At 38.2% G+C, this 12,602-nt stretch overlaps 1 protein-coding gene across 2 annotated transcripts in view; it reads left to right on the forward strand.

Moving 5' to 3' along the window:
• The window catches only part of GABRA2 (gamma-aminobutyric acid type A receptor subunit alpha2), a 110,343-nt gene that overhangs the window by 46,591 nt on the left and 51,150 nt on the right, over positions 1 to 12,602 (forward strand). For both annotated transcript variants that reach the window (XM_087827605.1, XM_016206881.2), the window contains exon 3: positions 5,580 to 5,647. In XM_087827605.1, the coding sequence (XP_087683731.1) occupies positions 5,580 to 5,647 (68 nt within the window). The remainder of the gene's footprint in view (positions 1 to 5,579; positions 5,648 to 12,602) is intronic.

Consider the following 12,602-nt stretch of genomic DNA (forward strand, 5'->3'; position numbering starts at 1 on the left):
ATTGTTAATATCTAAATTACAGGTGTGAGGATAGTATAGCTTATTGCTTGTGTGGTTAGCTAAAGTGAATGCATGTGTTTAACTATGATCACTTTTCCTCCTTAGAGTAAGTTAATGATGTTGATGGTTGTGTTTGGTTTCCCTCAGAAGGAGACTAAGGCATGGATTATTTGGGAAGTGATGTCAGGCGGCACTAGCAGAGGGGATGGGAAAGTGACAGGGGAGGGAAGGAACGCAGAGCAGTGTGCACTAATGAGCAGGTTCCTGCTGAGGACAGTTGAGGCTCAATCTCACTGAAGATCCCTGGGAAATAGTGCCTTAGAGTTGTCTCCACTGCGGGAGAGAAATCTGAGTTATATTACCTCCACCTCCCATCAGTCACTGGTTGATGGTTTTTCCCATGGGTGTAAACCTCTCTGCACTTCTGGCCTGCCCTGTGCAGCCAGGGAAGGCCGTCAGGCAGAAAATCTGTATGGGAAATATTACAGAAATTCTGTAAGGGAATACATTTGTATTGCATTTGTATGACAGCAAATTAACTAACCTAGATGAAATGGACAAATTGCTAGGAAAATGAAAGATACTAAAACTAACTTAAAAAGAAACAGCAAACCTAAACAGACTTACACAAGGAAAGAGATTGAATTAGTAACAAAACAACTTCCCACAAAGCAAGTTCCAGGTCCATATGGCTTCACTGATGAATTTTGTCTAACATTTAAAAGAGAATTAACACCAATCCTTCACAAAATCTCCTGAAAAATAGAAGGAAAGAGAACATGACTCAGCTCATTCTATTAGTCCAGTGTCACACTGATACTAAAACAAGACAAAGACATCGTAAGAAAACTGCAGACCAATATCCCTTATGAATGCTTACCCAGTACTAACAAATCACAACCAGCAACATGTACAAAATTGCGCACCAAAACCAAGGGAGATTTATCGTAGGTATGCAGAGCTGCTTTAACACATGAACTGACACATTGATGTAAAGTGTCATATTAATAGAATAAAGGGCAAATACTTCACGATTTTCTGCATACATGCATAAAAAGTATTTGACAAAATCCAGCACCCATTCATGATTAAAAAAATACCCTCTCTATAAACCAGGCATAGGAGGGATTCTATTTATATGAAATATCTAGAATAGGCACATATATAGAAATAGAAACAGAATTAGTGGTTGCCAGAGCCTGGATTGGGGGGAGGACAGGGAATAACTATTAATGGGTTCAGGGTTTCTTTCTGATGATAAAAATTGTTCTAAGGTTAGAGACTAGCGGTGTTGTACAATTCTCTACTAAAAAACACTGAATTGTCACTTATAAAGTATGTATTTTACATAATGTGAATTATATCTCAAGACAGCTTTTATAACAAAATAAAAGACTGTAGGGGTAAATGAGTGGAAGTAGTATTCCTATAGAGAGATGAGGGTAACTTTACGAGTGGTGGCAGCAGTTTTAAAAGGAGGCGAGAAAGTGGTTGGACTATAGGGATCTCTGAGACTCAGCCAGACATGCTGTTTAAAAGAGAGATGCTGTGGATGAAGCCAAGATTTGTGGCTTTAAGGGTTGAAACAACAACAATGATAGGAAAGCTACAAGTATAGTTGATTTTAGAAAGGAAAGTAAATTTGGTTTGGGACATAATGAGTTTGAGAAAATTAATAGATAACCAAGTGGCGATATCAACTAGATAGTTGAGTATAGGAGTTCAGACTTTAGGAGAAAGCTCTGGACTGTAAATGGAAATTCAAGAGTACGTGACTGCATGAAAGAAACCATCGAGAACTAAGTAAAGAGAACACCCCAAAAATGAAGGTTGGAGCATTCCAATATTAACAGGTTGGGGGCATAGCAGACAGGGATTCAAAGAAGTGGGATTAGATTAAAATCAAGAAATTATGGGTGTTTCAGAGCCCAAGTGAAGAAAGTTTCCAGGAAAAGTAGTATTTCCTTGTTATATTTTTTCGTAGCATGTATCATCTCTCCAATTTTATACTGATTTGCTTTCTGCCTGATATCTGTCTTTACTGGGCTGTGGTAAGCTGCATTATAATAACAGAGGCCATGTGTACTTTAAGTGACTCTGTGAACAAGAGCGAGAATTCACTTACTCAAATAATTTTTAAGAATATACATGATGTCAGAGGCTGTTCTGTGTTGGGCTTTTATGTTTCTGAACAAATAAAAATCCCTTTGGCTATGGAGTGTTACTTCTAGTGAGAGGATATAGACTAGAATTCCCTTCTAGAACTTTCTGTGGTCATGAAAATGTTCACCTGTGCTACTCAGTGTGGTAGCCAAAGTCGTATGTGGATAAAATGTGACTAGGATGACTGAGAAACTAAATTTTAAATTTTATTTGATTTTAATTAATTAAAATGTAAATTTAGATAGCCATGTGTGGCTTGTGTCTACCATGTGGTGTAGACAGCAAACAGTAAACATAGCAAGTAACTGAACCTATTAGAGACAGGGCGAGACTTGGAGTGGTTGCAATCCCAATAGGATGGTCAGGTGGGCCTCACTGAGGAGGTGACAGAAAGCCCCCTGCTGTGTTCAATTGTGTTGAAAACTTTGCACCGATGAAGGTCCGCTGGAAACAACCATGATTGCGTACTTTCGAGTGTATGTCAGTCATCCACAAAATGCTGTTCCTAAAGACAGGATCTTATTCCTGCCAGATGTTAGACATTTTTTCTTGAAGGTTTGATTGTTACTGTATTACATAACTGAGTACAGTTCAACTGTTCATGACTTCATCCAAATATTTTTAACAAGCATTTAAAGAAAATATTTTCTACTTGTTCTTTCCATGTATTCACCACCCATTTACTTTCCATTCCCCTTTCATTTTTTTTTTATGCAACTGCTCATTTCTAGGCTCTAAAGGTCCTCTAATAGTCAAACAATGGGGCTTATTTCAACATCTTTTAACAATACCACTTTAGAAAAAACCTCTGTTCCCTTGATTTCCACACTTTTGTATTCTCAGTGTCTTTTTTTCTTTTGTCTTAACTATTGCAGCGTCTTTCAAACTAGATACATTTTCTTCGGCCTCCTCTTGTTCAGTGTGCCCACTGTTATAAATGTGACGTAACATTTCTGGCACCATCGCCTTGGACCTGACACCCTCCATCTCGGGGTCCTTCGCCGAGTGCCTGGCTGCTGTATATATAGAGTGAGAGAGGCAGGAGTGTTCGCATCACTTTCAGGTCTTTTTCAGTGCAGCCTCTGTCTTTCTTAACATACTTCTGCACATATTAATCTGCAACAGACTTTTAACAGTAGGCTCGATTGTTATTATATGCTTCCTTACCCAGTAAAGAATAATTTCCATGACTTAATTTAAACCTTTCTTGAAATTATTTCTGTGTTCACTTTGGATATCCTTCAGGCCCATTTATTTTTTTTGGTGAAGTGTTGCAAACATTCAGGAAAGTACAGAGAATAATGTGATTTATTCCATGACCAGCTTCATCAAATCTTAAGACTTTGATGAAATTGATTAATGTCAATTTTAGGAGAAGGAAAATATCAGAAATGTATTAGAAGCTCCTTGGTACCTCTCGGCAGGTTATTCACTTTCTCTCTCCCCAGTTAGTTGTCTTCCTGAATTTAACGGTTTTTCCTAAGCACCAGACATTCTTCCATGTTTATCACACAAATACACTCACACATTTTTGTTCTCTCTTTTTTTCAATGTCGCTCTTCCAGGCTAAGGAAGGTAATTGTATTTGTCACTCTGGGCGAAGACCACCTTAACATTTCCGTTTCTCTGCTCTGGAGCATTTTAAATAAATATCTATAATTACTAAACATTTATTGTATTGTTGATTGAGTAAATGTGTGATTGATTTAGTGCAAATAAGGGGGGAAAAACAAACTCGGTTCTCATTTTCTTGATTTCTTTCTAGGAACATATATAATTTAGGTCCAGGATTGGTTACATAATTTGTGAGGCCCAGTCCAAGATGAAAATACAGGGCCTTTTATTCAGAAAATGATTAAGAATGTGAAAATAGTAAAAACAGAACATTAAACCAAGCATGGGGCTTTTCTGAGCACAGGGTCCTGTAGCTTGCGCATCCATGAAGCTGACCCTGTGCAGGTCTTTGGAGCAGGTGGCAGCTGAGAATTAACTTCATAAATACATTTATGTTTCAAATCAGTTTTATGATAAAATTTCATAAATACAGTTTTTTGTAATGGAATAGTATACTAATGTAATAAAGTTGAATGACTATGTTTATTTGGAACAGTATATCTATGTTTTTGGCACAGACTATTCTGGTGAATATGTAGCTAATGAGAAAACTCTTTTATTTAAAATTTATTGTCCACTGTGGTATAACATTTTGGTTTACCCTAAAGACTCAGGAGCCAGACTGCTTGAGTTCTAAGTGTGAGTCATTGAGCGTCATTCCTTATTTTTCTGTACATAAGTGCACACACACATGCACACACACATTGGGGTGATAAGAGAATATCAATCTCATAGGTTTGTTATGCTGTTTATTATATGTAAAGACTGCTGGAGAAGTCTACTCTATTATTTCATACTCTTTTTATTTCTTAGTTTTGCCTTAGCAGATACAATATCCCAGGCTTAGTTTACTCTCTCTTTCATGGTTATGAATTAATGCCCCATATAATAGTAAACATATTTCATGGTGTTGTTTGTCTAGAATTAAAACTTCGACAGTTACTAGATAAGACATTCAGTTCATGATGGTAGAAATTAATGATGCATTATTTTCTATAAGAGCATTTAAAGGGTTTTTCTTTTTAAATCTTTCCTTTGGACTTTTCTCCCTCACCATTTGCCTTATTTGAAATCACCGGGTAATAGAGCAATCCAGTTAATCATGTTACAGTTAATAAGTTACATAACTATAGAATCTAATTCAATCCAACTAAGATGAATGCTAAGTCATAGCATTTCAGGCATTCTTAAATACATTTGAAAGCACGCTTGTTTGGAAGTAATCCATTGTGATTAATATATGTTATTTGCTTTTATTTTTATATCACTGAATAATAAAATTTTTATATTAATGTGAACTATATTTATTTGTAATGATTAACAATCTGTGTTGTGCTTTATTGAGGAGATGCACTAATTTACAACCTACAAACTAAGTCTCTGCCATCATTAAATAACATCTGAAATATTTAGTTTAGAATCAAGTTCAGGACTATATCAAACAGAAAGCATACTAACTGTACTGCATTTTCAGTGCCGGTGGAAAATTTATTGTAAACCAGCTCAGTTACGATGGATTCTAATAAAGCATTAATTTTTAGAAATGTGCTTACAATGGAATGCTCTAGTCAGGTATAGTTTCCAAGTAAGAAGATCCTATATTTCTTGGCATTTTGCACTTAGGGTTGCAAGAACCTATGAAATAAGTGAGCTATTTTAGTTGATTCTGAAAGTTGAAAAGAAAGTAAAAAGCAATATTCCTAAATATCAAACAGTTTCTAGCCATGCCATGAATTGACCCCTCTGTCTCCTGTGCCTCTCATTATATAATATCTCTATTCAATCTCTTTTTCTCATATCAGACAGTATTACTGAAGTCTTCACTAACATCTACGTGACCAGTTTTGGCCCTGTCTCAGATACAGATATGGTGAGTTTTCCATTAAATAGTATTTTTACTTTATATAATGTGAAGTTGGGAGGGATAATTCTTTTTTAGAATAAGCAAGTATTTTTAGTGTTACGGGATTATGTGACTGTCTCCTGCCTATTTATTCTAGCTAAATGCTTGTTGTATTTGTGGTGCACCATCGTGGGTTGGGTGTTCAGATTAGTCCTGTATATTTTATATTTTCTTCAAAACTTGTGTCACCAAAAAGACAAGAGTTAAAAGTATTGGTGAAGATGTGGAGAAAATGGAACCTGTGTGCACTGTTGGTGCGGAGGTAAAATGGCACATACAGCCGCTGTGGAAATACTGTGGAGGTTCCTCAAAAATTTAAAAATATGATCCATATGATCCAGCAACCCCACTTCTGGGTGTATATCCAAAGGAAATGAAAACAGGATCTCAAAGAGACATCTGCACTCCTATGTTCATTACAGTGTTATTCACAATAACCAAGATAGAGAAACATGGTATATATACACAGTGGAATATTATTCAGCAGTGATAAATAACAAAATCCTGCCATTTGCTGCAAGGTGGATTGGCCTCGAGGGCATTATGCTGAGTGAATTAACAGAGAAAGACAAATTCCACATGTATCACTTATATGTGGATTAAAAATATTTCAAACTCATAGAAACAGAGAGTACAAATGTTGCCAGGGCCTGGGGGGAAGGGATAGGGAGAGGTGGGTCTACGGCTGTAAACTTTCAGCTATAAGATAAAAAAGGTCTGAGGGTTTAATGTAAAACATGGTGCCTATACTTGATAACCCTGGATTATATAATACAAATTTGCTAAAAAGGCCTGAGGAGAGGGCGGGAGCTGGGTAGAGGGGGTCATCGGGGGAGGGGGGAAGGGGACATCTGTAATATTTTCAACAATAAAGAAATTTTTTTTAAAAAAGAGTAGTACTTAAACATAATCACACACACAAAAGATAAATAGTTGAGGTGATAGATGTGCTAATTAACTAGATGGGGGAATTCTTTCACAATGTATAGATAGGTATATTAAATTACCACAATGTACATTTTAAATATCTTACAATTTTATTCGTCATTTATACCTCAGTGAAGCTGAATTCTTTTTAAGGGAAGAAAAAGAAACTGTGATCTTGGAGGTAGTGTTTCCATGTATGACTTCCTTTCATGGAAAGTTGGGTAATTTCTATATTTTTACAAATCATGAATTCTGAGAAAAACAAAGTAAGGAAATTAATGGAAAAAAGCTTTATAATTCTCCCAGAATTAAAGTTTAACAGTCAGCATAAGGAACCCACTGATGTCAAGATGAAATCATGAGCAGAGAATGCTGATGTGCGAAGTTAGGACTTGAAGGTGAAGGACAACATGCCCCAGAGCTGGGACGGGCCCCTGTCCGCGTGAAGTGGTCATGGCCAGCCAGTCTTGCTGCCTGTGTGTGTCTGTGGCCCTGTCTGCTGCTGTCATTTAAAGTGTGTGTTTATGAAAGCGGCTTTGAATAGTTTTCAATCTGTTCTGGAGTCCTATGAGCGTATGCTTATTGTATTTTACGTGATCTACAACCTATAAAATCATGTGTTTTTTCTTTGGTTGTCACTATAGACAAAAAGGTATTTTAATAAAAAATTAAAATGAGAAAAATAAAAGAAATATTGTTTATATGCAAAGAAAGAAATAAAAATAAAAGGTTGGTAGCTTTTGTCAGATAGGCAGTCATTAGCAACAGAACCAATTTAAACCCTGAGTGGAAGTTAAAATTTGGCCTCTTCAGTGAACTTTGCCTAAGAACCTTCAAAAGAATTTAGCAGGCTCAAGATTTTATTTCTTATTTTGGAGGCCCCTGTCACATATTATATTAAACATTAAAATGGACTTATATTCCAAACTATATGTAATTGAGTTGAGTGGAATTGTAATTAGCAAAGTTTAAAGTGCAAAATCACTTACTTTGTTTGATTTTCTTTTTCTGTTTTGGGGTGTACATGTATGTGAGTATGTGTATGTGTGCACACGTGTCTATATATGGAGATATTTCTACAAAGGAAATATATATTTAACATTTCTGAGGATCTTGAAAGGCTTGTGGGCCCCTGACAGTTTTCTAGCGATACATTCCTCTGAATATCCCAGCCTAACACAGGCCTGTAGAATTCTCTTTGGTCATGTTCAATTTTCTACGTTATTTCCCACCTTTATTTATCTTGTTTACTCAGTCTTCCCAGTCCTTTGCTTGGAGGAAGCCTGATTAATTGCAAGACCACCAAGTGAGCACCTATGTACTCCATAATCAGAGTCCAGTCAGAGGAAAGGATCCACAACAGTAATTTGAACAGGGAAAATCTAGTATAATTAAGTAGTTACTGGTCCAGAGTAGTTAAATAATGAAACAGGGTAAAAGAAGACAGAGCAATGCAGAATTAGGAAATGCAGAAGGCAACGGCTCCTTGCAGGGGCGAAGTATCCTGAACCAGGACGAAGCTGAGACCTTGGCAGAGTACCCTGCCTGCCAGGCCAGGCTTTAGGCCTCACTGGAGAGGTGTTGCTGCTCCAGCAGCCTCTGCTGGTGAAGAAACATGTGAAGGGCCTTGCTGAAGCTGGTGTGTAAAAATACGCTGCCTGGAGGCTGAAAACTCGCTGCATGCCAATCCTTTGAAGCTACACCAAAGGATGAAAATGCACCTGAACCACAAATAGAAGCAGGAAGAAAAGTCCCTTTCTTTTGCTATGATACCAGCATATCCCTCCAGTACTCTACTGACAAAGCCGAACACTGCGCCAGCTGGCAAAGCACCAATGTTTACAGAATCCTTCTGCAGTGGCACAAGGAAGGGGAAAGGAGGTGGAACTGGAGCTGAGAGGCAGTGCACTGATAATTGCTATCCATAATAATGTGTGAAATGGGGAGGACTTTGAGTAAGAGCCAAGAGGTAGTTTGATCACTCAACAGGTACTGTTTGTTACTTGTCCAAATCTAGAGAAGCATGATAAAGCTGGGGAAAAGGAAAGCTGAATGATCTATATACAAATGTAACACAGACATATACAAATATATACACTACTCATATTGCAAATCTATTAGTGAAGATAGAACTCAGTTTAAAAACATGTATCTCTCCTGTGAAAAGAAGTGATTTCGTCTTCCTATGATCAAATGGAGTAATTTTCAATCTTGATATTATTTTTGCTAGAAGGCAAGGTAATGAGGGAAAGTTTGAATTTATATTAGTATAACATGGCCAGGTCAAGAAACAAAACTTGGCTATGACACTTTAAATAGAAATAAATTTATTATGATGAAGAAGGAAAATATACCCATATCATTATCAGCCATATATAAAAGTGGCTTGCAGAAGCAATTAGTCAATGGAAGAAAAGCAAAGAATAAATTTAATTTTACTTTTAGCAGCTTAGCAGATACACTCATTTCTATGCAGTGTGTGTACCAAGTAGCAAAACCTAAACCCCTAAGTCTCCCTGTTCAGGTCAGTGATGTAGATTTGTTGTGACATTAGCCTGAGAGGAAAAGCAGCATAGCAGAAAGAATTAAAAACCAAAAGAACACACACACACACACACACACACACTCTCAAACTGTATCAGAATCATTAACCAGTGTCATTGTCCAAAGAAAGTTACAGGCCTAAAGTATAATTAAAGGTCCTAATTACAGTGTCTGCAATTAAGTTTAAAATCTTTTATTTCAACATTTCAAAAATTCATGAGTAAGAAGGTAATTAAACCTTGGAATGCACTAGTAGCTGACAATGGACAGAGTTTGAAGTAAGCGTGTGCATTTTGTCAATTGATAACTCCTTGTTATTTTTTCTCCTTGGTTTCTATATAGGATGACTTTTGCCATATTAGTAAACACTTTCACTGTGTGCATGTTCTTAAGGCCTAAGTGGCATCGCCGCCAGTTACTGCACCAAAAGCTAAGCTGAGAACCTCACCTCAAATGGTTATCTCTTGCAGTGCTAAGGGTTAGGGTTAGAACTTGAACAAGAAACTTTGACATCATCTCAACATTTCTGATTCAGAGTTTACCGTTAGGCTATTCAGAAGAAACCAGGCAGGTAAGTGGTGACCCTGGTTTATTGACCATACTTTTCTATGTTATCAAAACACAGTGCGTAGTATCTCTTAGCTTCTCCAGAAGCTATTGGGATATTATGTTGTTCAGTAGTTAACATGATAGGAAGGTTTAGAGAGTTATTATAGGTCAATATTTGGTCAAAAATTGACACTGGACTTAGCCGTTAACCTTTATCAGAAGTTGTCGTTTGTAAACGTGGCTAGGTAAAGAGACCTACTGCAAATATGGTAAATACTATATATCAAAAGTAAAGATATAATGTTTGCTCACTTTAAAGCTGTAGAAGGTGATTACTGGAAGGTTATTGATATTTTAGAAGGATAGGAATTAGACTTGGGGAACATTCATTCAGCCAACATTTTTCAGTACCCTCCTGTAGTTTTTAAAGATGGTTCTCAAAATGAGATTCATAGACACTTGCATTGGAACCTCTGGGAGTTATTTATTAAAACAATTATTTCCTAAGCTCCTTCTAAAATCTGTGAAATCATGCCAGTTGTGGGACGTGACAGTCTGTATTTTAACAGATTAAGTTATTTGAATAAGATGCAGTATTGGGGATTGAGTGAAAGGTGGCATCATTCACTGGGATATGAAATAGGAAGTTTTATTTGGTTTTGTTTTGGTGTTTAGGGGACAAGTATTTATGTTTTGGATGTACTGAGCTGGTGTGACAAATTTAATTAGAGATGTCTACGTAGCAAGTGTAGTTCAGGAGCTCAGGAGACGGGCTTAGAGTGCAGATGGTTTGGGAGCCACGTGATGGTTGCTGAGACTATGGGCATACCTAAACTGTGTAAGGAAAGAGATTAGCATGAAATGCTCAGACTCCTACAGAAACTTTAGAAAACAAGAGGTTAAAAACGATTGCATAGTCTGGCCGGGCGTGGCTCAGTAGTTGAGCATCGACCTAGGATCCAGGCGATTGGGGTTTGATTCCCGGTCAGGGCACATTCCCGGGTTGCGGGCTCCATCCCCGGTCGGGAGCGTGCAGGAGGCAGCTGATCAGTGACTCTCATCATTGATGTTTCTCTCTCTCCTTCTCCCTTCCTCTTTCTGAAATCAATCAAGATATATTTAAAAAAAAAAAAAAAAAAGGTTGCATAGGAGACTGGGAAGGAACAACTATGGATGTCTGTCAAAATAAAGGGGATTTGTCTCTCTGAGCTAGACTGTTCTTACTGCCTTTTATTCCTTAGCAGATGCAATGATGTCTAATAGTCAGATATCTTTTTCGCTTACAGCCTTCACTCAGGGTAGGATGTGATTCGTTAGTAGCGGATGAACCCATAGATGTTGCCCTCAGTAAAACCTCACCTGGGGAGTGGGGTGACAAGTCCCCAAAAGAGGGCAAATAAAGGTAGTTTGACTCCATCCCTTATCATCCTGCAGGAGGGAGGGCTGTGGGGACTGAGTACATCCAGTCATAGCTCCCTTGGCTCCTTCAGAAAAGAGCACCCCCCGCTGCCCTCCCATTATTTTTGTATAAACTAAGTAACAGACAGCTATGATTTCTGAACAGGGAATGTTTTTTTAAAAAAAATAAAAAAATTGCAGAGGTTACACCTCTTCCCCCGGGTTGCCAGGGTGGGATCTGTTTTTCGGGAGAGCCGCACTGAGCTTGTACGCTTTGGTTAAGGATTACAGATATTATCCATTGGTGTTAGTCCCACCCATTTTCCAGGAGGTAGCATTACAGGTAGGTTGTTGGAAGACTCAGCAGGGCTCAGATCCCGGGATGAGCATTTTCCCAAGGGTTTCCCACAACACCAGGCGAGTATGGTTTTAATGCCAAGGCAGGAGGATGCTGCAGAAGGAGAGAGAACCGCAGTGTCACGTATTGTAGTAAAGCCAAGAAAAGGGTTCGAGTGTGTCATTAAATGAACAAGAAGATATTTGCTGATTGTGGTAAAAGCAGCCAGATTGCCGTGGGCCGAACACGTGGGAGGTGAGGAAATGGATTGCGAGTGGAGGCAACATTTTTAAGTAGCGTGTTTGAGGAGAGGAGGCGAGACAGAGGGCAGCCACTTTATTTTTAAGGATGGCATCGAGCCGCTCACTGTCCTCTGAGCATGCCGTCGTCCTTAACAGCTCCCTGGCTTTGCACGTTTCCCCTGTTTTTGTTCTGCTTTGCTCCTCCTTTGCCAACTGGAGAGCTTTCATTTACACAAGGCCAAGCTCGAATTTCATCTTCTGTGATGTTCTCTAGGCTATTCCACGCAGACTCAGCCCTTCTGGTCCTCGTGCTCCGCCACATGGTGTTCACACATTTCTCATGACTTTTCGCACTGGATAATAAAACCTTTACATGTCTTTCTTTTTACTGAAACCTGAGCTGTGAGAAGCAGGAGCTGTGTTTGTTCATTTCAACAAGATTTACCAAGTGCACACTGTGTGTGTGTCACAGTGTCGGGAGCTAAAATACTTAAGTAGGTCCAGTGCTGCCCTCAAGTTGTTCATGGTGTGTATGGGGTGGGGGGCTGAGAAAGAAATCATCATTTTAAGACAGTGTGATCATGCTTTTATTGAGGTACTTATAGGTTAACGTGGTAGGAGAGGGGATGTAGATAGAGGATACCTATACCTGAGAAGGATTCTAGAAAAAGAAAATAGCTTAGGAAGACAGATAGGGACTGATTAGCCAACTACATAACAAGAAGAATGTTTTAGCACAGATTAGAAGAGTTTATTGAGTTTAGTGAAATGTAAAAGTTCAGTGTAATTGAAGCCTAGAATGCTCTTAGGGGTTTGAAAGGAGATGAGGCTAGAAAATAACTCAGAGCCAGATCAATAAGGGACTTACAGCCAATTGCCTCCCCAGAAGCTGAAGTATTCCTAAATAAAGCTAAAACATAGTAAA

This window comes from Miniopterus natalensis, chromosome 1 (assembly GCF_054644295.1).
Source record: "Miniopterus natalensis isolate mMinNat1 chromosome 1, mMinNat1.hap1, whole genome shotgun sequence".
Classification (NCBI taxonomy): Eukaryota; Metazoa; Chordata; class Mammalia; order Chiroptera; family Miniopteridae; genus Miniopterus; species Miniopterus natalensis.